Source organism: Spermophilus citellus (assembly GCF_964194105.1).
Source record: "Spermophilus citellus genome assembly, chromosome: 2".
In the NCBI taxonomy this organism is placed as follows: Eukaryota; Metazoa; Chordata; class Mammalia; order Rodentia; family Sciuridae; genus Spermophilus; species Spermophilus citellus.
The window spans coordinates 82709160-82735116 of NC_138183.1; the positions used below are offsets into that span (position 1 = coordinate 82709160).

The 25957-nt window shown below is 35.2% G+C and overlaps 2 protein-coding genes across 3 annotated transcripts in view; both read left to right on the plus strand.

Annotated features, from left to right (window-relative positions):
- Positions 1-25957, plus strand: part of LOC308642610 (centrosomal protein of 78 kDa-like) — an 845412-nt gene that overhangs the window by 436282 nt on the left and 383173 nt on the right. The window lies entirely within an intron of this gene.
- On the plus strand, positions 23262-24973 carry LOC308641319 (protein Largen-like). Its single transcript, XM_081279797.1, has one exon. The coding sequence runs from the start codon at positions 23439-23441 to the stop codon at positions 24351-24353; it is 915 nt and encodes a 304-aa protein (XP_081135923.1). The 5' UTR covers positions 23262-23438; the 3' UTR covers positions 24354-24973.

Here is a 25957-nt window from a genome sequence, read left to right on the forward strand (position 1 = left end):
CTTTTTTTTTTTAATTTTTTTAATATATATTTTTTAGTTTTCAGCAGACACAACATCTTTGTTGGTATGTGGTGCTGAGGATCGAACCCGGGCCGCACGCATGCCAGGCGAGCGCACTACCGCTTGAGCCACATCCCCAGCCCAAGGATAAACTTTTTGATCCCAGAAAAACTTTTCTCTCTGATGTGGATCCTCATGCTGCCACCTGTATCAATTTCCTTCTGTGCCAACTCCACAGTCTCAGTTGCCCTTTTTCTCTATGGCTGAGTTTTGATGGATGAAATGTTCCCAATGGGTTTTGACTATCCAGGAAGTCATTCAGTGTTTCAGGAGACCAGAGGAGATCTGTCACATAAAAGCAGAATTCAATTTGCGTTTTAGCCTTGCTTTTATCACCAAAGTCACCAGTATCAGACTTCCATGTGTTATGAACTGAATTGCATCTCCCCCCAAAGTCTATACATTGAAACCGTAACCCCCACTATGACTGTATTTAAGGTTAAATGAGGCCATAAAGGTGGGACCCTGATCCAATATGACTGGAAGAAGTGAAGGGCACACTAGGGGATGCACATGCACAGAAGAAAAGCTGTGTGAAGACATAGTGAGAAGGTGACTGTGAGCCAAGGAAAGAGGCCAAACCTGCCATTTTGATCTTGGACTTCCAGCTTCCAGAACTGTGAGAAATAAACTTCCATTGTTGAAGCCACCCAGTCTGTGGTATTTTGTTATGGAAGTCTTGGCAGATTAAGATACCATATTACCATTTGAATGCTGTATACAACATTCCCTCCACACCCAATGAAGCAAATGTTCTTTGAATGTGGATTTTGGGGGAGAAAAGACACCATTTAAGAGTACACACCATTTTTAAGACACATGCTAAGTGCAAATACATTCCAATTTGGAAAAAGAATTGTTGAATTTAGTGCTTCTGCATTTTTGCACACTCACAGTCATGTTTCATAGTTTGTGTGGCATTGATTTCAGTGGGTCTCTTCCTAATCAGCAGTCTCTAACCTGGCAAAAAGATCATTGAAATAAATTTACACACTGTGAGAGTTACCTCCGGAGGATCACCACATTCTACTCTAAATGACAGAGTCCATGAGAAGACACACAGGTAGAAGGAAACAGAACTTGTTTCTGGTTTTCAGAAATACATTTTTGGTTGGGGCTGAAGACTCTTAGAACCCTGTAGCTTTGCTGCAGAGGCTCTTTGGATCTCTATAATTCTCCAACCATGAGCCTCTAGTTTCCTCTCTCTTTTAGCTACGTTTTTAGAGTTTTAGGATTGCCATAACAAAGTTTCATGAACTTAGTATGTCGAAACTGTGCTTACAGTTTTGTCAACTCACAGAGTGGCCTGGGTCTTTGGCTTATTAGAGTCTCACAAAGGTGTTGGTAGGGCTAGTATCATTTCTGAAACTTCTGAGAATGAGTTGGCTTCCAGTCTGACTGAAGCTGTTGTTGGAACTTAGTTCTCTGGTTGTAGGATTGGAATTCTTGTTTCCTTGCTGGTTACCAGCCTCTTCAGGTTGCCTGCTTTCCACATGGCTTTCCTCCACAGTTGTGGATGGAGTCTCTCATTCTTCGAATCTCCCTGGTTTCCTCTCGTCTCCTCTCTCTTTTGATGCCCTCTTCTGTGATTAACTGGAGAACATTATTGGCTTCTAAAAGCTCACTTGATTGGATTGATCCCGCCTAGATTATCTAGGATAATCTCCCTATTTTAAGGTTTATTAATTATGTGTGCCATATTCTTTTTGCCATAGTAAATAACAAAGGTTCTAAGGATTATGGAATATGAATTTTTCTTTTGGTGTTGTTATTCTGACTACCACAAAAGGTTTCTACATTTTATTTTTTCCTTAATTTTTTCTTTACCTCAAATTTTAGAAAAGTTAGAGTATGCATGAAAAATCCGTTCAGACCAAATAACTGGAAAGGGGACATTTATTAATAACTAGCTTTGAGCTCCTATGATGTCTTAGGCATTAACACATTATAGTATGTGAGTAAAAAATTATAGTAAACCAGACAGAGTGCTTGTCCTTTGAGCTTTTATCTTAGTGCTGAAGACAGATGTTGAAATTATAAACCTGATGATTATTATTTTCGTTATTATTATTATAGCACTAAGGGGGAAAAAAGCAATGGAGGGGAAGAGAAAAGCACAGAGTGGACTTTAGGTAATAAAAAGGGTTCTTTGAAGGAGGGTACATTTGAATTGAGATTAAAAGTAGAAGAGCTAGTCTTGTTAATGTTTGGACTAAAGCATGCTAAGAAGAAGGTAGAGCAAGTGAGACATGCTTCACATATTTTAACTCATTTAATCCTGTCAACAGTTGTGTGGAAGGACCCTATTATTACTATTTTCAAAGTTGACCTTAAAGCAAGGATTTAGGTCTGAACAATTTATCTGGGAGGTGATCCCAGGAAGAACTAAGAGAGTGGGTACTGTGGTTTGTAAGTATTTAGTCCCACAAAGATTCATCTGGGAACTTTCATCTCATAACCACCTGTTATACTCTGTTTTCTTTTTAGATTTTTAAAATTTGTTCTTTTTAGTTATACACGACAGTAGCTGTTTTCTTTTTTTTGCTTCATGTTTTGCTTTGACAATGAACTTGCCCCATTTCTCTTTAGAATTTTCTGTTTTCTTTGTGGCTCTCATGATCTGTATCTTCCAGGATCTTTTTAGAAGCCTCACTATCATAACACATTCAGAGAAGGAACCCTCCTCACCCATTGCATTTCCTCTTCCTGTAACTGGGTTTTGCCTCATCTTCTCCTTGGTATCTTCTTTGTGAAAGTTTACTTATTGAGGATGGAGAGTTGAATAATGCCAACTAGTAAGTTGTATTTTTTTTTAAATTTAAATCTCACTTGGGAATAATTGAGGCGGTAAATGGCACACCTGGTCAAGATTCTATAGCAGCTTTGTCATGCAGAAGTAGGATGGGTGTTGTATTTGTGCTTACTGATCACTGAATAAATACCCATGTACTCCGCATTTCTCTATTCCTTTGCAATATGGGCCACAAGGGAGTTTTGGCTCTTAGCTGTGAGTGCAAGGGACCCGATTATTTCTAGGCTGAAGCATTGAAGACATGATATGAGACTGTGGACTCTTGCTTTCTGTGCATTTTCAGACAATGGAGCACTCCTTTGTCCAGGCCTCTGAATGACTGTGTGGAGCCCAGCTGGCCCCTCCCCTAACCCATGGCATAGCATAGGTAGAGAAATAAACATTTGTTGGCGTAAGCCACTAAGGTTTAGGGAGTAAACTTGTTGATATAGATAACTTAAGCTTATCCCGAAGAGCCCAGCTCTTGATCTGTATAAGAGAAAACAAAATCATGATGGAAGAGGGACAGTATGGTTTGATGAAATAGGATTGAATTTTATAGCTTCTCTAAATAAGATCTTGGTAAGAATCAAATAATTTTAGAACTGAACACAGTTGTTAAGAGGAATTATGATGAAGGAGATTGAACATTTATCTGAGTTTCTTTAACAACCTTTTCCATCTCCCTACAAAGAGGAAAGAGTTATTAAAATCTATCATGTAGTAATTCATATGTCTGTTACAAACTCAAGAATTTGTAGGATCCTTGAATCAGTAAGTACATTCATTAAGTGCCTACTGTGTGCAGATCGATGAAGTAGGTATTATGGGAAGATGTAAAAAACATTATACAGGATAGTATCCCTAATCTTGAGTGTTTTTCAATTCAGAAAGGCAGAACTGACACCTGTAAATGGAGTTAGGATAGGGTGGATATAACTAAGAATATACCAGAAGATGTCAACTTTAAAGTCATATTTTGAGGGGCTGGGGATGTGGCTCAAGCGGTAGCGCGCTCACCTGGCATGCGTGCAGCCCGGGTTCGATCCTCAGCACCACATACAAACAAAGAGTGTGTCATAAACTCTTTCCATGGAGATACATGGGCTAAAAAAATAAAAAAAATAAAATAAATATTTAAAAAATTATCTTTCTCTCTCTCCCTCTCTCCCTCTCCCTCTCTCTCTCACTCTCTCTTAAAAAAAAAGTCATATTTTGAATGTCTAGGGACATAAAAGCTAATGGGGGTAGTGATGAACATGAAGAATTTCTGGAATTAAGAATAAACAACATTGAGGACTTTAAAAAAAGCTTTCAAGACAAGTTTTGTCTATAAAATCTACATAGAGAAGTCTTTAACATGATCACATTTTGCAACAAAATTGGTTACCAGGTTTTTAAAATGGGAAAATAATCATTTATTCTTTATTAACAATGCAAATATATTACTAAGAAAAACATACCAATCTTTAATTTGGCATGTGAGAGCAGAATTCCTATATTGAAGCAATGCCTACCCAGAAGTTATAATGGAATTATAAAGTACTTGATATATTTATTTCTCACTTTTTGGCTTATATTTTTTGATAGATGCAAATATAATTATTAAAATTCAATAGTTAATTTTTAATATAGATTTTTCTCTGTAACATCATAAAGTACTAAAAAACATTATGCTTTAATCCTCTTTCTAAAATGTGACAATGAAATTAGAAAAGGTTAATGCATTGCAGTGCTTATAAATTAATGCTTCTTATCCTGCTAACAGCCACAAAGTGAAACACCCCTTATTTCTTTATAGGACTTGTTTTCCAATATTACTTTTAGTTGATTAGTTTTAGTTTAGGAGAAGGACTAGATTATTAAATATATATATATATTTATAATAATAGCATATTATTATATTTAATTTCATGATTTCATTTAGAATTTATATTCTTCTTGATTCTGCTCTTATTTTGGGGGGAATTCAAGTTATTGTTAGTCAAAAGGGTATTATTTACAATTTGCAGTTGAGATATCAATAACTCAGCAGAATAGAAAGCTCCTGACTCTACTTTCACTCATGGATACCTGTTCATGGATCAATTCCCTCTGAGAGACTGAGAGAACAGTCTGCTGTAGGTTAACTGAGAAAACACTCTTATCCAGTGGGCAGGAAAACTATGTCACCCTGAGCCCTGTCCTGGGCACTGCACTATAAAATTAGGAAGGGTGGACTGGGGCTATAGCTCAGTGGCACATGTGAGGCACTGGTTCTATCCTTAGCACCACATAAAAATAAACAAATAAAATAAAGGCATTTTGTCCATTTACAATTAAAATAATAATAACAACAACAACAACAACAACAACAATTAGGAAGGGCTTCCCCAAACCCATCTTCTCCTTGTGGAGGAAGGTTTGGAACTCACACTTAGTCCCTAATTCTAGGATACTCCCCCATTGGGCAGCTGTAAGAGCGGAAGGCATTATCTACATGTAAGTCTCTCTAGATCACAGGAAAACAGTTGGAGTTTTCCCCTGCACCCCACAGGAGCAGTACAGAAAAGGAGATTAAAACCCATAGCCCATGTATCTCCATGGAAAGAGTTTATGACACACTCTTGAAGTGGCTACTTGGAGACCTGGCTTCTAAATTACTTGTATTGAGATGTGAAAGTGACAGACAAATACTAACACAACAGCAGACTAAGAAACAGATTATATTTCCTGAGCCCTCTTTCATCTTCCCTAGTGATAACTCTAGGTCCATTAATCCATCTGGAAGGAGTTTGTCCACACATACAAGGCCCAACTCTTACAGTTTCTACCCAGTGGACTATACCTTAAAATTTCTAGATCTGGGTGGGACTAGACATATATGAGTCATTTTAGATCACAGAACAAAGAGGTGATCTTAAATGAACATGCAATTATTTCCAGGGGTTATATCTGTTTGGATCCATGCTGAAAAGAGACAGAAATGAACAGCTCTTATTTTTTTTTCTTTCTAGAAAGTGATTAAAACATATATTCCCAGTGGCTACTTATGGGTGTGGCTTCTAACAAACTTGCATTGGGGAACTAATAGAGAAACAAAAATTGTCCTCTTGCAGCATGAGCCCAAGCTCAACATTTCATGAACTTTTCTTCTAATTCACTCCAGTGATACATCCAAGTCCACTCATTCTTCCTGGAAGACATTGGACCACACAGTGCCTCAACTTCTGGAACTCCCACCCTAGAGGCTGTCTACTTAACCTAGCTCTGGGAGTCAGTGGGGTTTTGCATTCCTGAGTAGCCCTAGACCATAGAAAACAAGGAGGTGGATGTAAAACAGGTGACTTAAATCAACTGTCTCCTCAGGATCAGAGGGTGCACCCTGAACATGAGTACAGGCATTTGCCACAAATCTTTTCCCCAAAGAATATGGGAGATAAAAGTCTATACTCAGATCACCATGAAACTGGAACACATTCCAACCTTTCCAACTACATGTAGAGATTCTGGCTTCTACCTTATAGGTCTTAGGGTAATAACAGAATGTGGCACATCCTATAGACCAGGAGGCCACAAAAAAACAGATAGCAATCTGAACAAACACAAAGATTTGAATCTCTAACTGGAAAAATACCAAAATTTATGGGACACCAAATGTTATGGGATGTAGCAAGCAGGTCCAAATTCCTAGAAAAATATAAACGGTGAAGACCGAATCACAAAGAAGTTAGAAATCTGAGGAGACCAATAATGAGCAATTAGGAGTCTCCATTAAAGAAAAGCCCAGGGCTGGATTGCTTCTTGGTTGAATTCTACCAAACATTTGAAGAACTAATATCAATCCTTTTCAAACTCTTACAAAAAACCAAAGAGAAGGAAATACTTCCAAACTCCTTTTAGGATGCCAACATTACCTTGATAACACACTGTAAGAAGACTATATCAATGAAGGTAGATGCAAACATTTTCAACAAAATGTTATCAAACTGTTTTAAGTAGAACATTAAAAGATAATTTACCATGATCAAGTGGGATTTATCCCCGAGGTGCAAGTTTGGTTTTATATAGGCAAATCAATAAGTATGATTCACCATATTAGCAGAATAAAGGACAAAACCTGTATTATTTCTCAGTAGATGCAGGAAAAGTATTGACAGAATTCATTATCCTTTCATGGTGAAAGCTTTCAAAGAGTTAGGTTTAGAAGAAATGTTCTTCAACAGAATAAAGGCTATATGTGACAAGCTTATAGCTAAAATTGTACTTAACAGTAAAAAGCTACAGGCTTTTCCTGTAAGGTGAGGAACAAAACAAGGATGCCTACCCTCACCACTTCTGCTCATTAAAGTACTGGAAGTCTTAGAGATGTTGTGCAAGAGCAAGAAATAAAGGGCATCCAAATAGGAAAGAAAAAAATAAAAAATAAAAGAAAGAAAAAACAAATAGGAAAGAAGTGAAATTGTCTTTGCTGATGACATGATCTTACATATAGAAAATCCTAAAGACTCCACAGAAATACTGTTAGAATTGCTAAACAAATTCACTAAATTTGCAGGTTTCGAAACTGAGAAGAGAAATTAAGAGAGTAATTCCATTTACAATAGGATAAAAAATACTTAGTAAATTTAACCAAAGAAATAAAAGATCTGTAAACTAAAAACTGTGAAATATTGATGAAAGAATTTGAAGATGACAAAAATAAATGAAAAGATATTCTGTGTTTATGGATTATAAGAATTAACATTGTTAAAATAGCCATACTACCCTACGTGATTTGCAAATTCAATGCATTCCCTGTGAAAATTCCATGTCGTTTTCACAGAAATAGAAAAAAAAATCATAAAATCCAATGGAAGAACAAAAGACCCTAAATAGGCAAAGCTATCTTGGCCAAATGAACATAGCTAGAGACATCACAGTACGTGATGTTAAAATGTACCACAAAGCTAATCGAAACAACATGGTACTGGCAAAAACAAACAAAGCAATAACATCAACAACAAAAACAGACACATAGACCAATGGTACACAATAGAGAGCCTAGAAATAGATCCATGCTTTTACAGTCCATTGATTTTTGACAAAAGTGCCAAAAACACACAACAGGGAAAGAATTGTCTCAATAAATGGTGTTGGAAATCCTGTATATCCATATGCAAAACAATGAAAATGGACCCTTGTCATCTCCTTACACATTTTGAGAATCAACTCAAAATGGATTAAAGAATTAAAGGTAAGACCTATAAAATGATTAGACCAGCTCTGTGGCATTGGTTTGAGCAGTGTTGTTTTTGGAGATGACCCCACAAGCACAGACAACAAAAGCAAAAATAGAAAAATGGGATTGTATCAAAAGAAAAGCTTTTGCACAACAAAAGAAACTAATTAATAGAGTGAAATAACCACCCAGAGAGTAGGAAAAGATATCTTCACGTCAGTCATGCATTAGATAAGGAGTTAAGACCCCAATATGTACAAGGAACTCAAACTACTTCTCAATGATAAGGAAAATAATCCTATTAAAACTGGACAAAAATGTGAAAAATACATTTTTCAAAAGAAGATATAAGTTACCAACATGCATAAAAAATGCTCAGTAACTTTAATCATAGAAATGCAAATTAAAACCAGAATGAGATATGACCTCACACCTACTAGATTGGCTATTTCCAAAAAGGTAATGATAACAGTTGTTGACAAGAATGTGGAGAAGAGGAAACTCCTGCGTACTCTTGGTGGCATTGTAGGTTAGTACAATCCTTTTTGAAAACAATATGAAGGTTTCTAAAAAAAAGGAAAAGAAAAAAGAAAAAACCAACCAACCAAACAAACAAAAACCACTAAAAATAGATCATACGACCCAGCAATCCCATTTCTGTGTATGTATCTGAAGAAATCATTGTGTCAAAGACATGTCGATTCTCATGTTCATTGTAGCATTATTTCCAATAGCCAAGATATGGGACCAACCTAATTACCATCAATAGATGTGATTAAACAATGTTATACATATACCATGGAATAATTTTCAGCCTTAAAATATTCTGTTGTGTGACAAAATAGATGAGCATAGAGGATATTATGTTAAGCGCAATAAGCTTGGCACAGAGAGACAAATATTTGCATGATCTTGTATATGGGATCTAAGAAACTTGAACTTTTAGTATAATTGTGCTTACCAGAGGCTGGAGGGGGACTAGTAGATGCAGAAAACAGGAGAAGTTAAACAGGAATAATTTCTGTTGTTCTGCTGCACAGCCCAGTGACTATAGTTAATCATACATCTTTCAAAACTACTAAGAGAGGATTTTAAATGTTTTTTTTTTTTACCATCATAACATGATAACTACTAGAAGTGATGGAATGATAACTTGCTTGATTTGATCATTCCAAGATGTATACCTACATTGAAACAACATATCATACCCCATAGTATATACAGTTATCATTTGTCATTAGAGGTGTGGGAGGGGAAAGGAGGGGACATAGGGTTATAAATGATGGTGAAATGAGATGGACATCATTATCCAAAGTACATGTATGAAGACACAAATTGGTGTGAATATACTTTATATACAACCAGAGATATGAAAAATTGTGCCATGTATGTGAAATATGCATTTTAATGCATTTTGCTGTCATATATAACAAATTAGAATAAAAAAAATTTTAAATGAAGCTCTTGCTTACATATGGCAACCAAATCATCCTTGGCCAAGCAATTCAAAAAATAAAATGGGCTGATAGTATTTAGGAGTGTTATTTCCTTTTACTTATTTTACTACATTTGGATATAAACAATAAACTTTTAAAGAAGAAAAAAAAGTAAAATAAAAACTTAGGTTTCAATTTTCAGTAAAGGTAGGTTTCCACATTAAGAAACAATTCGGCAGCAAGTTGAACATACACATACCTTATAATTCAACATTTTAAAGTATTTATCTGAAAGAAATGCATAAACGTGTACTAAATTACATATGAAAATGTTCATAGAAGTATTATTTAGAAAAAAACCAAACTGAAATCAATGTAAATGACCATTCACAATGAAACAGATTTTATTCTTAAATGTGACTTATTCATACAGTGGAATATAGATGGTCCCTGATTTACAGTGTTTGACTTTAAGCTTTTTTGACTTTACTATGGTACAAAGGCAATACATATTTAGTAGGAACAGTGCTTCAAATTTTAAATTTTGGTCTTTTCTCAGTCTAGTGATGTGATGTGACAATCTTTTGTGGTGCTGGGCAGTGCTGCTGAGCCACAGTTCCCAGTCAGCCATGCAAATCAGGATTAAGCCACTGATATTACTGTGATATGTGATCATGTTACATAGGTTAGTTAGATTAATATACAGAATTGTCCCAACTTATAATAATGTTTTTTCAGGATCTAGCTACATCATATGTTGAGAAGCATCTATATTATAAAGCAATAACATGAACAAGATGCTCCTACATGCAACAGCAATGTGAATCTCTGACATCATATTGAGGGAAATATGCCATATTTAAAAATGTGTATTCAATACAATTATGGTTATGTAAACCTAAAAACAAAAGAATCCAGAACTAACTTTTGATATGATTAGTTATGATAATAATTACTTCTGAGGAGAAAAGTAGGGGTGGTGACTTGAAGAGGTCTTTAGGGGCCCTGGAAGTATTGTTGGATGGTCTGTCTTGATCAGGTGTGGATGGCAGGTGTGGGCTCACTCTGTCATAATTTGCTGAACAATATGCTTAGGATTTGTGCAGTTTTCTATATATACATAATGCGTCATCAAAAAAGAGAGTACTTTTAATAGGCATTTCAGACACATGAGAATTGTCTTTGCCTAGGAAAATGTTGAGCAGAGCTACTCAAATTGAGGTCTAGGGATAATGCCAGTCTATGAGCATTTGCTACCAATCCAGTTGAGAGATGTCCAGAGATTGGGAGTAAGCATCTGGAACATTCTATAGCCATTTGACAGAGTACCTTCATGTCTATTGAATTCAATAATTGAAAGGTGAAGTTTGTATTTTGCAAGAAAAAATAAGTTTACAATTTGAGCATTTATCTATTTATTTCTGGCTAACTAAATTATATATATATATGATAAAATAAAATACAACAACTAAGATGAGAATTATGAATAGAGTAAATATATAAATATTATTTATGATCCTCATCTTATTTGTTCTATTTTATTTTATCATATAAATCTATCATTTAAATTTCTCATACTTTTACAAATCAGTATTGTAAAGGATATAATGCTTAATTTAAAAAAAATTCATGTGAATCTGTATTTTTTTTTAAGTACTACACACACACACACACACACACACACACACACACACACGAAAATAACACATATAGAAATAGAAAAAACACCAAAATGCTATCAATTTGGAGGGAGGTGTCATTTAAATTTTCAAAAATTTTCTCTACCTTTAAAAATTTTACAATCTCTGACATAAGCAGCAATATATTTTTCAGGTTTATTTATCATTCGGATTCCCCCTGTTTTTACTGAAATATATAAAACATTAAAGACAAAATTTAAAAGTAAGATTCCATAATCTGATCACAATACCATTATTCTACTTTTTTTAAAATATTGCTTTCTATTTGGCATCCAACTGCATATATATTTGACAGAAATGCCATAAAATTGTATCTGTAAGTTTTTGAATAAGTAAAATATTCATACAATAAAAAATTTAAAGGATAAAAAGGATTTATAATAAAAAGTATATATAATTTTTTACATAATTGTTTTATTCTTGTATATTTCAACATAAGGCTGGCACATCTTTAATAGCAGCATTATGTTATCCAGTTCCTCTTGATGTATGTGGTTGTTTTTAACTTTTTTTTCAATAATACTTGAATGAATATTCTAGTACTCATGTCATCTTGCACATTTGTAGCTATAGCTGTAACGTAATTTGCAAAATTGTACTCTCTGGGTCTCAATGTGTATTTTTAACATTTTGGTAGTATTGTTTAATTGTCCTTCTCAGAGATTGTACCATTTTATTCCCTTGCAAAGAATGTGTGAAGGATCTAGTTACCTCATTTCTTTTCCTTTCCTTGTCTTCAAGGGATAAGTTCCAAGACCCCCCCTCCCACAATGTGGAGACGTGAAATCCTGGATAGTACTTAACCCTATATATAAGTCATGTTTTTTTCCTATACATATATACATACTTATGTTAAAGTTTAATTTTTAAATTAGACATAGTAATGATTAACAAAATACCTAACAATAAAATGAAATAACTATAATAATATACTGTGATAAAAATTATGTAAATGTGGTCTCTCTCCCCAAATATAATATACTCACCTTTCCTTCTCCTCCCCCATGACCCATGCTCATTTTTCTACACAACTGGTATACCTGCCATTCACTTATATATTTTTAATTGTTCCTTTATAGATATACGCAAAAGTGGAATTCACTGTGTTATATTGATGCATGTACATTTAATATTTTTGCACTGCAGTTGACCATGGGTGACTGAAACTGTGGAACATGAAATACTAAGTTTTAACAAACTCTTGTGTTTGAGAGGTTAAAGGTTTTGCAGGTTGAGTATCTTATGGGAAATACCTGGGCTCAGGAGTACTTTGAATTTTATTTTTTTATATTTTGAAATATTTGCATATACATAATGTAATATTTAACATACGGGAATCAAATCAAAACAAAATTTCTTTCATATACAACTTAAATTATAGCATAAAGGTAATTTTACATAATATTTTCAGTATGCTTGTGGTCACATGAAGTCAGGGGTTAAATTTTCCACTCATAGTGTCATTTTAATGCTCCACAATTTTAGATTTTGGAAAAGGTCAGATTTCAGATTTTTGGACTGTTTTTTTATATACATTTGTATAATTATGTGTGTATGTTTTATATGCATTTAATTATTATGAATGAAATTTAGCATTTTGTCATACTTTTGAGAAATATTTTTCTTTTCTTTTTTTTAGAACTATTTGTTGTCACATTTCGCATAGTTTCCTATGGATTTTTTTTTGTGTCATTATCATGTTGATTTTAGGTATCCTTCTGTATTAATTCAAGTTTATTTGTGTTCTACCAAACTCTATTCCTATTTATCTATTTATTTAAATTGATATAGGTAGACACTCAATTTTATGATGAATTGCAAATATCTGTTTAAAGTTTGTGGTTCCTTTTATCCCAAGAACCTAAAAGAGTATTAAATCAGAAATCATCAGTTTTTACTCTGTAAGTCTATTTAATTATATATTTCCCCAGCATTTGAAATTATCTAGTCGATCAGAAGGCACAGTTTAATATGTAATTCATATTTCTATTCTGTGAGTCAAATTTTTACATGAAAACAAGGCATATAATCTTCTAATCAGAATTTCATTTTGTCTGTGTTGATAAGAGGTTTTTATAAGATGACTATGGTTGATCTGTTCCATCATCCATAAGTCACTCCATGCATACCACATCTTCTGTCTTCTAAATTTCTAGCTCTTTTTTTTTTAATTTCCAGAAATGGTAGATTTGGGGCTTGGGCTGTAGCTCAATGGTAGAGCATTTGCCTAGCATGTGTGAGGTCCTGGGTTTGATCCTCAGCACCACATAAAAATAAATAAATAGAATAAAGTATTGTGGAAAAACATTCTTAAAAAAAGAAAATGCTAGATTTGGATTCCTTTGTGTCTTTGAACTTGCTTTTCTCTTTGTGTAATATGATATCTAGAGCTGACATCATAACTGTTTGAAAATGAATACTTCTGAATAACTTCGACTATTTGATATTGTATATTTGTTTATATACATTCTTATTCAATAAAGTATGAGAAGCTTTTCCCTGGCAATTGGCAAAGGCATGTCAATCAACAAAATATGCATTGAAAATAGGAGCTCTGGGTAGAATTGATCCATATCAAGAGTAAAAGTATATGTTATTAATCTCCAAGTGTGTGTCACACTTGGGTTTCACTTACATTTTCTATACTGTCAAACTGATGAATCACTGATTTTCCTAGAATATAAGCAAGGATTAAATGCAAACACTTTTTAGAGGGTATTTTCCATAATTCAGGCCATAGCAAAAAAAAATTTCCATTTACGATAAACTTACCCTAAAAATATTTAGGAAAAATTCATAAGTAGAGTCATCAGGGGAAAAAAAAATTAGTGTGCCAAATCCTGAAGTAAAACAATAACGCAAAACTATACAATTAGTATCTTTTAAATGGTTAATAAAGAAGCACAAAGTACAAGAAAAAAAATAAGCAAAGTGACACCAAAGTTGTTTTGAAAAAGGAAATAAATAGAAACAAAGGAAATTTGAAATTAAAATTTAATGGAGAAGTTAAATATCCATTTAGATACAGACAAAGAGAAAATTTGTAAACTAAAAGATGTATGTAGGGAAAATACTCAGCCTCCAGCACAATGAGATGAAAAGCGAGGAGAGAGATGAGGATTGAAAAATACAGCCTAGTATTCTTAAATGGGTTTGGGGGATGACCTTAGACAGAATGGAGGAGAACTAGTTAGAGTTTTGTTTAGCTTGCTATTTTAACTAAATCTTCATTTCTAAAGTATCAGAATCCTCAGTGGTACTGACTTAAGGAAAAATTTCTTTAGTTGATGTTCTGTTGGACATAAATGTATTAAGAGGCTTCACATACATAGGAATGGTTGCCTCATTGAGGGGAATGAAATTGTTGAACTTGATGTCTTGGAGAGTATATTGAAAGTTCATTGGGTGGTGAGTGGGGGAAGGAGAAAGTATGCATACGTAATCAATCTGTGCCCTTTAGATTAGTTCAGATTGGCTAGCCATTGTTATATGTGCATTTTAGTTAATATTGCTGAGTATTAAAGGACAAGTTCTAACAAAGTTTGTTAGATGAAGCGAAATAATCCCTATATGAATATTCTTTTGTTAGTTTTTAGGAAAAGCTGTCTTTTGGGAATGACCTTTGTTAATCCACCTGTTAGAGCTTGGGGTTGTTCTGCTGCATTTAGTCACTGGAATGGTGAAGAGGCTGAAGAGGAAGGGTGAGGGAAAGTGCTATTTGCTGGTATTTCCATTCTGGAAGACAGTTTTAGATTATAACCATAGATCTGTATGTGCATTTTTGGTAAAGTACTTGTGTTTATTGTGCACTAAGTTCATATTTTATTTTACCACATCTAAACTTTCTAGATGTCCTAATAGTGTATCATAAAAAAAGCTAGTGAGTTAGCTTAATTGTTAATATCTTTTTGTTATAATTGATAGAAAAGATGCATCTTGGATATGGAATTGTTTTATCTCTGGGCAGTGTGTATCAGGACTTTTTCATTAGGCTGGGAGCCAAGGGGCAGAAAGAAGCTGAAGGAACATGTCCAACTAAGCTACTTGTGAGTGGATGACTTGTTCTTTGCTTGTGTTTTTATTTTTCCTGTAATATACATGTTAAATTTTTTAAAATAAAAGCTATTAAAAATAAATAAAAAAGATTCTTCCCAGAGCAACTTTTGAGTTATAGGACTGGACTCCATTGCAATGAAATAACCCAATTTCCCCTTGATTGCTGTAATTAGTCATTACGGCCAATACAACCCCCCCTTTCCTTTTTATTGGTTCTTTTTAATTATACAAAACATTAGGATTCAATTTGGCATAATTATAAAAGCATGGAATAAAATTTGCTCTAATTCAGTCCTTCCTCCCTCTGTTCTCTTTTCTATTGATTTTTCTGTTACTTTTTAAAAAGTTAGTTTCTTGTGGAATATACATTATGGTGAGTATGTTTATATATGTACATAGGAAAGCTAGGTCAAATTAATTCCACTGTTCTCTTATCCCATCTCTTTTTCCTTTTGTCCCTTTCTCTCAATCCCTTTCATTTAGCCACTGATCTTTACAAGAAACCCCCTTTAAGGGGCTGCTTCCTAGGACCACTCCATATACCAAATATCCACTTAATAATGGTAGTGAGGAAGAAAGACAAATACATTAAACTATATTATTCAACACAAAGCATGGAATCATAAAATATATGAAGAGCTATGAAAATAAAATTACAAAATAATTCAAATATTTAAATATGTGTAACAGAAAAGTACATATGTATTATATGTACATACATATTGTATAAAAGTATACATATATTATTATTACATATATATTATATATTGATTACTAGGGACTAGGAAGGGTGTAGGGATGAGTGATGTATGTGAGTGGATAAATGGTGAATGGTTATAATCAAATGCATGCTGTGTGCATGTATGGGATTATTACAGTGAATCCCATTAATAGATATAATTGATATGTATTAATAAAAAATATAGATACCTAAAAATCTAATGATACAGTAAAAGGAAGAAATAATGCATCAGTTTAGTGGTAATTAGAAGAAAACTGATATAGCTCTGTGCATCATGTTGACTGAACATGAAATTATTGCATGATGAAATAATTTATCAGGAAGATTTAACAATTCAGATTTCATAAGTACCTCAAAATGTAGTCTCAGTATATAGAGTAAAAATGGACAAAATCTCATAAAATTACAATCAAATCTTGTTATAGAAAGAGATTTAACATACTGCTCGAATATTGAGATGCAAATTAAGCACACAAAGTAATAAGGAAGGATAGAACAAAGTAATTACAGGATCCATCAAATGGACACATATAGAATTTTATTCTTAAAATTAGTTAAGGGCAAAATAAAACAGTCTCTCTGTACAGAATAAATGTAAATATTCAAGAATAGAAAAAATAATTAAAAAGTTTAGAAAACCAGTACAATATCTAAATAATAGAAGTACAGAAATTGTGTAGGGAGCAGTGAATCAACATCATCAACCAAAGATTTAAGAATTTTCTCAAAGTGAAGGACGTGAGTTTCAAAATATGAAAGAGACCAGTAAACACAACAGAAAAAGAGGGACTCACACCAACCCATTCCACTTCAGAACAGTGGGATCAGACTGGTGATCATCAAGATTCCAGGGGGAAAAAAAGAACACACACTTAACAAATGATCAGACTGACTTCTTGTTTCTCAACATTAACACTAGAAAGTAGAAACTAATGGAGTAATGCTTCAAACTTCTAGAAAAAAATTTCCATCCCAGGATACTATGTCAGTTCCACTATTTTGTTCTTACACATTGTTTTCCTGGAATCTATTTGAGGGTTCACTTTAGAAAGTGAGGAATAAATTTTTAAAATGAGAGCATAGGATACAAGATGCAGGGGACCATACAGGACAAGTGCAAGGGACTCTGTGTGATTCTGAAGACAGTAGCAGTGAGTTGGGCTTGCTGAGTAACTATCTGGATTGAAGTAGGTCAGAGGATTTGGGAGGAACTTCCTCAGAAGACGAAGTTGATAGAATACCCAATCATCATAAAATGAATTTTAGCCGGTTACTGAAGAGTTTGGTCTTGAATTAACTCTAAATTCATAAAAACTTTGCAAATAAAAACAAGACAGTATACACTGACAAAATAAGTTGTCAGTAAAAGAAAAATAATCATAGTTTACTACTTGTTCAGCTGTGAGTAGTGTTTTCATAGCTATAATAATATAAACAGAATATTTATCTAACTAAAGCAAGTATATAACTATTAGGATGATGCAGAGGGAAGGCAGAGTGTAACTGCACGGTTGCAGCTAGAAGCAGAAGATGGAAATTTAATAGACGATTAAAACTGAAATATCAAGTAGTAGCAATGCAAGTAAGTATGTTATTGAGAAATGTGAAAACGAGTACTGAAAGAATCAGTTGAAATATATAAATGCCTTTGCCTTTGTGGATGAGGAAATAGTGAAGGAGGAAGCCTGCTGTGTTTCACAATAAATGAGTAAAGAAATTCGATTCTTTAAAATATGTTCATTTATAATTTTGATAAAAATAAAAATGTGAAACATAAGTCAGTGCAACTTACCTTATTAAAAACTTAGAGGAGAAAAATCATAGAATCAAACAATAAATTAAATTCAGTATTTACTCATGACAATATCTCTTAGCAAATTTTTTAACCTGATAAATAGTAGTTCAAAAATCTATCACAGGGATTATATTTAATGGTGATATGACAAAAGTGACTTAGTTTCAAAGCCAGGAACAAGGCAATGATTCCCACTGTCAATAGCTCTCCTCAGAACCATTGTGGAGCTCCTAGTTTTACCAAGATTAGTCAAAGCATGGAAATGAGAATGGAAGAGATGTGCTTCGTTATTTGCAGATAATAATGTTGTCTACCTAGAAACATCCATATGAATCTATAAACTTTTTGAACTAATTCAGGAAGTACACATATAAATAGTATTCCCTCACAAAAGGAACATAAAATGCAATTTGAAATATCAAGAAGAGCACATATTTTATGATACCTAGGAACAAATGGGTGAAAAGATACTGAAGATATTTATGGAGAAGTTGCAAAAACTTTATTAGAAATGTATAAGACCTAAATAAATGGACAGATGTATATGTAACTGATGGAAGAACTGATGTTCTTATGACAGCAACTGACTTGAAATCTCCAATTTCTATGACAACTATAAGATTTTCATAGATTTTTTTTTCATGGAATTTAAACTGATCTTCAAATTTACACAATGGATTAAAGAGAATATCCATGGCATCTTTTTTTTTTAAATGAGACTACTAAGGTGGCATATATTAAGAGATTATAAACCCATATTCATTAAAACATATGGTTTGGGCTCAAAAATAGCCAGTGGGAATGTACCATTAAAAAATAGAATCATGGGCTCATGTGTACTTCTGGCACAGGAGACAGTGCCCATCCATAAGCCCCCCCCCCCCCCCCCACTCAATGAATATAGTCTAGTCAATCAGCTGTTCACACAGAATGAATTAAAATAGATCCTTACCTCACATCATGAACAAAATTAATCCCAGATGGATTTGATAATAAATGTGAAAAGAAAAATGAAAAGATAATTAAGAAGCATATTGTTGTGATATGAGGCCAGAGAAAGATTTTTTTAAAGACCCAAAATAAAAAACCCAAAATATTGATAAATTTGATTATATTAAAATAATAACTTTTTCATTAGAAGATGATTCAAATAAATTAAAAGAAAACATACTACTAGGACTATGTGTTGAGAGCCACAGTTTAGTCGGAATGATGCCTGGCATTTTGCCAGAGGGAATGGTTGAAAGGTGACCCTGCTCTGGGATTAGGGCGGATACTGCTGCCTCTGGTGCCGGCTACTTTGGAGTTCCCCTTGAGTTCTCACAGGGTTCCCAGGGAGAATTGGCGCGAGGAGCCTGGTGGAGGGAGTGTGTTCCCGGGAAGTGTGTGTAGACTGCCTGTGAGAGTTCGGGAATAAAGAGTTGCTGTTTGAACCTACAAGGCTGTGTGCAGGTTCAGTTATTTTGTGCCCAGCCAGACTGGGGAAACTATGTGATACCACTCTAATCCCTTCATTTTTTTAAAGTTGTACATTCTTTCTACCCCAGTGGTTGGTCAGGTGTAGGGAAACATGATTCACTCCTAATAGGTGGGCAGTGAAATTGCTACAGCATGTGTGGTTACATTTTTAGGAAACACACTTCTTGAAATATAGAGCAGCGGTTCTCAAACGTGGTCCCCAAACCAGTGATTCTGATCACATTGAAATTTGAGAATTATTGTCCTGGCATAGAGAAGAAACTGTTGCACATGCTTATAGGAAATGTTCATAAGATTTTTGTACCATTATTTGTAACAAAAAATGGAGGAAAGATTTATTGGTACAACAGGATATAATAGAACAGTAAAATTAAGGACCTAGGCCTTAATGTTTCAAGTACAATGTAGAGTGAAATATAAAGCAGGGCTGGGGATGCTGCTCAAGCGGTAGCGCGCTCGCCTGGCATGCGTGCAGCCCAGGTTCGAGCCTCAGCACCACATACCAACAAAGATGTTGTGTCCGCCGAGAACTAAAAATAAATATTAAAAAATCTCTCTCTCTCTCTCTCTCTCTCTCTCTTCTCTCTCTCTCTCTCTCTCTCTCTCTCTCTCTCTCTCTCTCTCTCCCCTCTCTCTCTCTCTTTAAAAAAAAAAGAAATATAAAGCAGCAAACATTCATGTAAGGGAGTGGTTGTGTCCTACAGGAGACTTTTGGCAATATCTGGAGACATTTTTATTGTTTTGTTTTTGTAGTCCTGGAGGTTGAACCCAGGACCTTGGGCATGCTAGGCATGCACTTTACCACTGAGCCACATACCAGCCCCTTTATCACCAAGCCACATGCCTAGCTCTGTAGTCATTTTTGATTGCCAAAATTTGGGAAATGCTATTAGCATCTATTGGGTAGAGGCCAGCAATGCAGGTAAACATTCTACAATATACAAGAGAGTCCCTCATCAGAGAAAGAATTATATGGCCAGGTGTAGATTCAATAATGGTCCTTTAAATATGCCACCTCCTAATCCTTTAAATTTGTCAAGTTATTTTCTCTTGAATTAAATAGTAGGATCCTCATCATTAGCCTGAGGCCATCTCTATACTGTGTGTTTACATGTGATAAACTACATGTAATTTTATACATAAACAAATCAAAATCTGACTTAAAGGTGTGTGTGTGTGTGTGTGTGTGTGTGTGTGTGTGTGTGTAACATAGCTAGGTTTCACTCAATTATGACCATTTGAACTTTAGCCAGATGTAGGTAGCCATCTCATCACATCATGCCCAAATAAGGCAGAGGCTTACCTGTAACAAATCAGATGATTTCTCAGCTTTTTATCCCTGCTTATACTTAAGCCTGGTGTTTACACTGCTGGGCAGAGCTCTCTGAACCTCATTTCATTCTGAGTGCTATCTTATTGATAAATTGTTTTTTGCTCAAACTCTGTTATATTTATTGTATCTAAAGTTTTTCTTTCAGCATTTATATGGCAAAATGCAATTTGCAGGCATGAATAAGTCAAGGATCTTGAGATGAGGAGGTTATCTTGGATTTTTCTGGTGGACCAAAGTATGTGTAATTGTAGGGTCCTTAGAAGAATGAAGAAGATATGAGTATGGAATGGGTTGGGGGGAAGGCCAGATAACAAAGGAATACAGTTCAAGAATGTGCATAGCCTCCAGAACCTGGAAGAGGCAAGGAGATGGATTCTCTCCTAGATATTCCAGAGGAAACAGCCCTGACATCTTAATTTCATCTTTCACTTTGAACTTCTCATCTCCAGAACTATCAGAGTATAAATCTGAGCAGTTTCAAGATGCTAAACCTGTGTTATAGCAGAAATAGGAAATACAGCTCCAAATGCCCATAGTTTCAAGATTGAGAAATCCTTGCGTAAAATGTCATTTTCATAAGTTGAGAATTATAAAATGCCATTTTATAGGTATAAATTTTAATCACTTTAGTTTTGATTGACAGAAACTATGTAAATTTATTATATACAAAATGTTCTAAAATATGTATACATTATGGAATGGCTAAGTCAAACTAACATTACGTATTACCTTACATATGAAACACTTTTTTTTGTGTGTGGTAAGAGCATGTATAATCTAATCTCAGCAATTTTCAACAATATTTTGCTATTAATGTAATAAAAATGTTTTGTCTCATAGTTCTGGAGGCTGTGAAGTCCAAAATTAAGATGCTGGCATCTGGTGAAGTCTTCTTGCTGTTTCATAACATGACAGAAGGCATCACATAGGTACAGAGAAGCAGAGGGACCAAACTTGTCTATTTATACTGAGTCTTCACTAATGGCATTAATCTATCCATGAGGGCAATGCTCTCATGACCCAAATGTCACCTGTTAGGCCTCATCTCCCACTACCACCACCACACTGGGGATCAAGTTGCCAACATGAGTTTTGGAGGACACATTGAAATGATGGCAAGTAGTATGGGAGTTTTTAACAATACTAATTCTTGCAATCTATAAAAACAGAATAGTTTCCCCATACTTGTGCCTTCCTGGAATTTTTATTCAATGTTTCATCATTTTTAATGCATGTTTCTTCCAGTTTCTTGATTAAGGTGATTCCTAAGTATGTTATTTTTGTTTTGTGTAGTTGTAAATGGAACTATTTTTCCTGGTATATTTAGTGGATAACTTATTATTAGTGTGTAGAAACACCATTTATTTATATATGTTGATTTTTAAAATTTGTTTTAGTTATATATGATAGTAGAATGAATTTTGTCTTATATCATACATAGATGGAGTATAATTTCTCATTCTTCTGGTTGTACATGATGTGGAATCCCATCATTCATATAGTCACATATGTACAAAGGGTAATAATGTCTTATTTATTCGACTATCCTTCTTATCCCCATAATACCCCCTCCTTTTACTCCCCTCTACCACATTTCCCTAGTACTCCATCCTTATTGTGCATTAGCATCTGCATATCAGAGAAAACATTTGGCTTTTGTGTTTTGGAGATTGGCTTATTTAGCTTAGCGTGATATTCTCCAGTTTCATCCATCTACTGGCAAATGTCATAATTTCATTCTTCTTTAAGGCTGAGTAATATTCATATAATATTCATATATATATATATATATCACATTTTGTTTATCCATTTGTCTGTTGAAGGGCACCTAGGTTGGTTCCATAGTTTAACTATTGTGAGTTGAGCTGCTATAACATTGATGTGGCTGTGTCACTGTAGCATGCTGATTTTAAGTCCTTTGGGTATAAACCGAGGCATGGAATAGCTGGGTCAAATGGTGTTTCCGTTTCAAGTTTTCTGAGGAATCTCCTTACTGCTTTCCATAATGGTTACACCAATTTGCAGTCCCACTACAATAAATGAATGTACCTTTTTCCCCTACATCCTTGCCAACATCTATTGTTGCTTGTATTCTTTATAATTGCCATTCTGACTGGGGTGAGATGAAGTCTTGGAGTAGTTATGATTTGCATTTCTCTAATTGCTAAAGATGTTAAGTATTTTTTATATATTTGTTAATCAGTTGTATTTCTTCTTCTGTGAAGTGTCTGCTTAGTTCCTTAGCCCATTTATTGACTGGGTTATTTGTTTTTTTGGTGTTTAAGTTTTTTTGAGTTCTTTGTCTATCCTGGAGATTAATGCTCTATCTGAGGTGCTATCCTACAAAAAATACATTATATTTTAAATGAATTTTTAGATGTTTGCTTAAAACTGAATATCATGCCTGGGTGTATTAATAATCCGTCTTCTAGGTTGCAGTAAACTTGGGGGTGGGGAGTTGAAGGAAGGGAAGGTGGAGGGAAAATAATTACAAATATGCCTGGGCTTTAACCGTGTCTATTAAGAAATGGAAAAGAAAGCTGAAGTAAATATAACAAAATGTATTAATTCTGGTTGGTGGGTACATGTGATTCTGATATATTTTCAATATCATTTCTGTATATTTGGAATACTCAATGATTTTTTTAAAAAATTTACTTTCGGATGGCAGCACCACAGTGCGGACGCCTGGCCGATCGCGGAGCGCAGCCATCCGCCGCTGCCCAGGGAGCGCCCAAGATGTGGGGGGACTGGGGTGGAAGCGGCTGTAGCAGCTCCAGAGACGGGGGCGCGCAGCAGCCTTTGCTCGCCCGCCTGTCCTGACCTGCGTCGCTTGCCCCCAAAGAATGTCAGCCAAGCCCAAGGGGAACCCCTCCTCGTCCTCTCCAGCCGAGGGACAGCCGGCAGCCTCCAAAACCAAGGTGAAGGAACAAATCAAGATCATCGTGGAGGATCTGGAATTAGTCCTGGGCGACCTGAAGGACGTGGCCAAAGAACTTAAGGAGGTGGTTGACCAGATTGATACCCTGACCTCTGACCTACAGCTGGAGGATGAGATGACAGACAGCTCCAAAACAGACACACTGAATAGTAGCTCCAGCGGCACCACGGCCTCCAGCATAGAGAAGATCAAAGTGCAGGCTAACGCACCTCTTATTAAACCTCCAGCACACCCATCTGCTATCCTCACAGTCCTGAGAAAGCCAAACCCTCCACCACCTCCTCCACGGTTGACACCTGTGAAGTATGAAGACCCTCAAAGGGTGGTGCCAACTGGCAATCCTGTCAAGACCAATGGCACCCTTCTACGGAATGGAGGCTTACCAGGTGGACCCAAGAAAATTCCAAATGGAGATATCTGCTGCATACCCAATAGTAACTTGGACAAGGCTCCAGTGCCGCCTCTGATGCACAGACCTGAAAAAGACAGGTGTCCCCAGGCAGGGCCTCGGGAACGAGTACGATTCAATGAAAAAGTGCAGTACCATGGCTATTGTCCTGACTGTGATACCCGGTATAACATAAAAAACAGGGAGATCCACTTACACAGTGAACCTATCCATCCACCAGGAAAGATTCCTCTCCAAGGCCCTCCTCTCCCTCCTCCACCCCATCTTCCTCCTTTGCCCCTAGAAAATGGGGGACTGGGAATAAGCCACAGTAACAGCTTCCCCCCTCTCAGACCTGCAACTGTGCCTCCTCCCACTGCACCAAAACCACAGAAGACCATCTTGAGGAAATCAACCACTACAACAGTGTGATGTATGCCATTTAAAAAACTTTTTGGTTTTATTTTTATTTTCTATATTATAAGCATAAAAATAATAAGTAATGAGCACTTTCTACTCAAGCAATAAAAAGCCCAAATAAACTAATCCTGCATTCAACAAAGTGGCATAAAAACCACCTGGTAAGTATTCAGTGCATTGCTTATGTCCTGAGTTCACATTATTTTAAATGCACATCATCAAAAACTGCAGAACAATGAAACCTTTGAATGCATTGTTTTTGCACTTGACCTATGACAAACTGTGACCTTCAGATTTCAAATATTTTGATTTATAATGAGAGATGGGATTTCAAATATTTTGATTTATTAATAAACCCACAGCGTGATCCATTTTATTCCTGCCTAACTCATCTATGCATTAAAACATGTCACACTCTTAACTTTGATCTAATGCTTTTTAATAAGAAATTTTAATACAGAAGGACTATTTTGTTAATTTTTCTAAAGATGTTTGTCACTAGTTTTGCATTATTAAATGCTGAGGATAATACCAAAAGTTTATTTTCTATGCTATACAATTACTAATTAAATGTTCAGCTATATATGTAATAAAATATTTTGGTCTGTGGAAATGAATATCAATAAATAATAGTAAATAATGACAAAAAAAAATTTACTTTCTCTTTTACCTTCCAGTAGCTGAGTTTGATGATAGAACTTGTCCAGAGTGGGTATTGCACTCCTGGCATGGAACAGGCGCCACAATCCATGATCTGTTATCTTTGTGACCAGTTTGTACACATTGATGGCTCAGCCGTCCTGGAAAGAACCACAAAAACTTACCTTGAGGGTTATTTTTTATGCCTTCTCATGATATTACTTCTTCCCCAGTCCCTGTCTCCATTTCAGAAATCAAGGGATTGTTTTTATATTCTGTGGTTCTCTTGAGAGGAAACACCTGGCAGGTTCTCTAAAAGCTACTTTTCTTCCTACAAGTCATAGAACCTGTCTGCTCTCAGATCTCTGTTCATGAAGTCCTTTGGGCCAGGGCCAATGCAAAGCTTTGACCTTCACAGATCACATTATTTCCCAAGTGGCAGAGGCCTAGTTTACTTTAAGATAGTTCAGTTTTAAGGACAGTCAGACAAGTTTTATAACAAACTCCTAGAATCTTCAAACCTCACATTTGTAAACACCTGAAGGGGAAGCAAAATGAAATATTATCTTATAGGGATAATTCTCAGTTACATTTAAAGAATCTAAGTGGGATATTCTAAAGTTTTAAATACCACAACTTCCATGCCAACAGACACAAATCCATTTCAATATATTGGGATCACTTATGAGTGTAATGGTTTTGGTCTGAAATATCCCCCCAATGGACCATGTGTTGAAAGCTTGGTTTCAGCCTATGGTGCTATTGGAAGGTGGTAAGACCTTTAAGAGGTGGAGACTGGTTGGAGGAAGTTAGGTCTTTGGGGGTTATTTAGGTACTTGAAGGGGATATTGGGACCCAATTCCTTCCTATCCTTTTTTTGGTACCAGGGGTTGAACCCAGGGGCTATTAACCACTGAGCCACATCCTAGCCTATTTTTTTTTTTAATTTTGAGACATTGTTTTGCTAAATTGCTTAG

Bases quoted from the DNA above. Each gene is read 5' to 3' on its own strand.
- LOC308641319 (XM_081279797.1), top strand. From the start codon at position 23,439: ATGTCAGCCAAGCCCAAGGGGAACCCCTCCTCGTCCTCTCCAGCCGAG.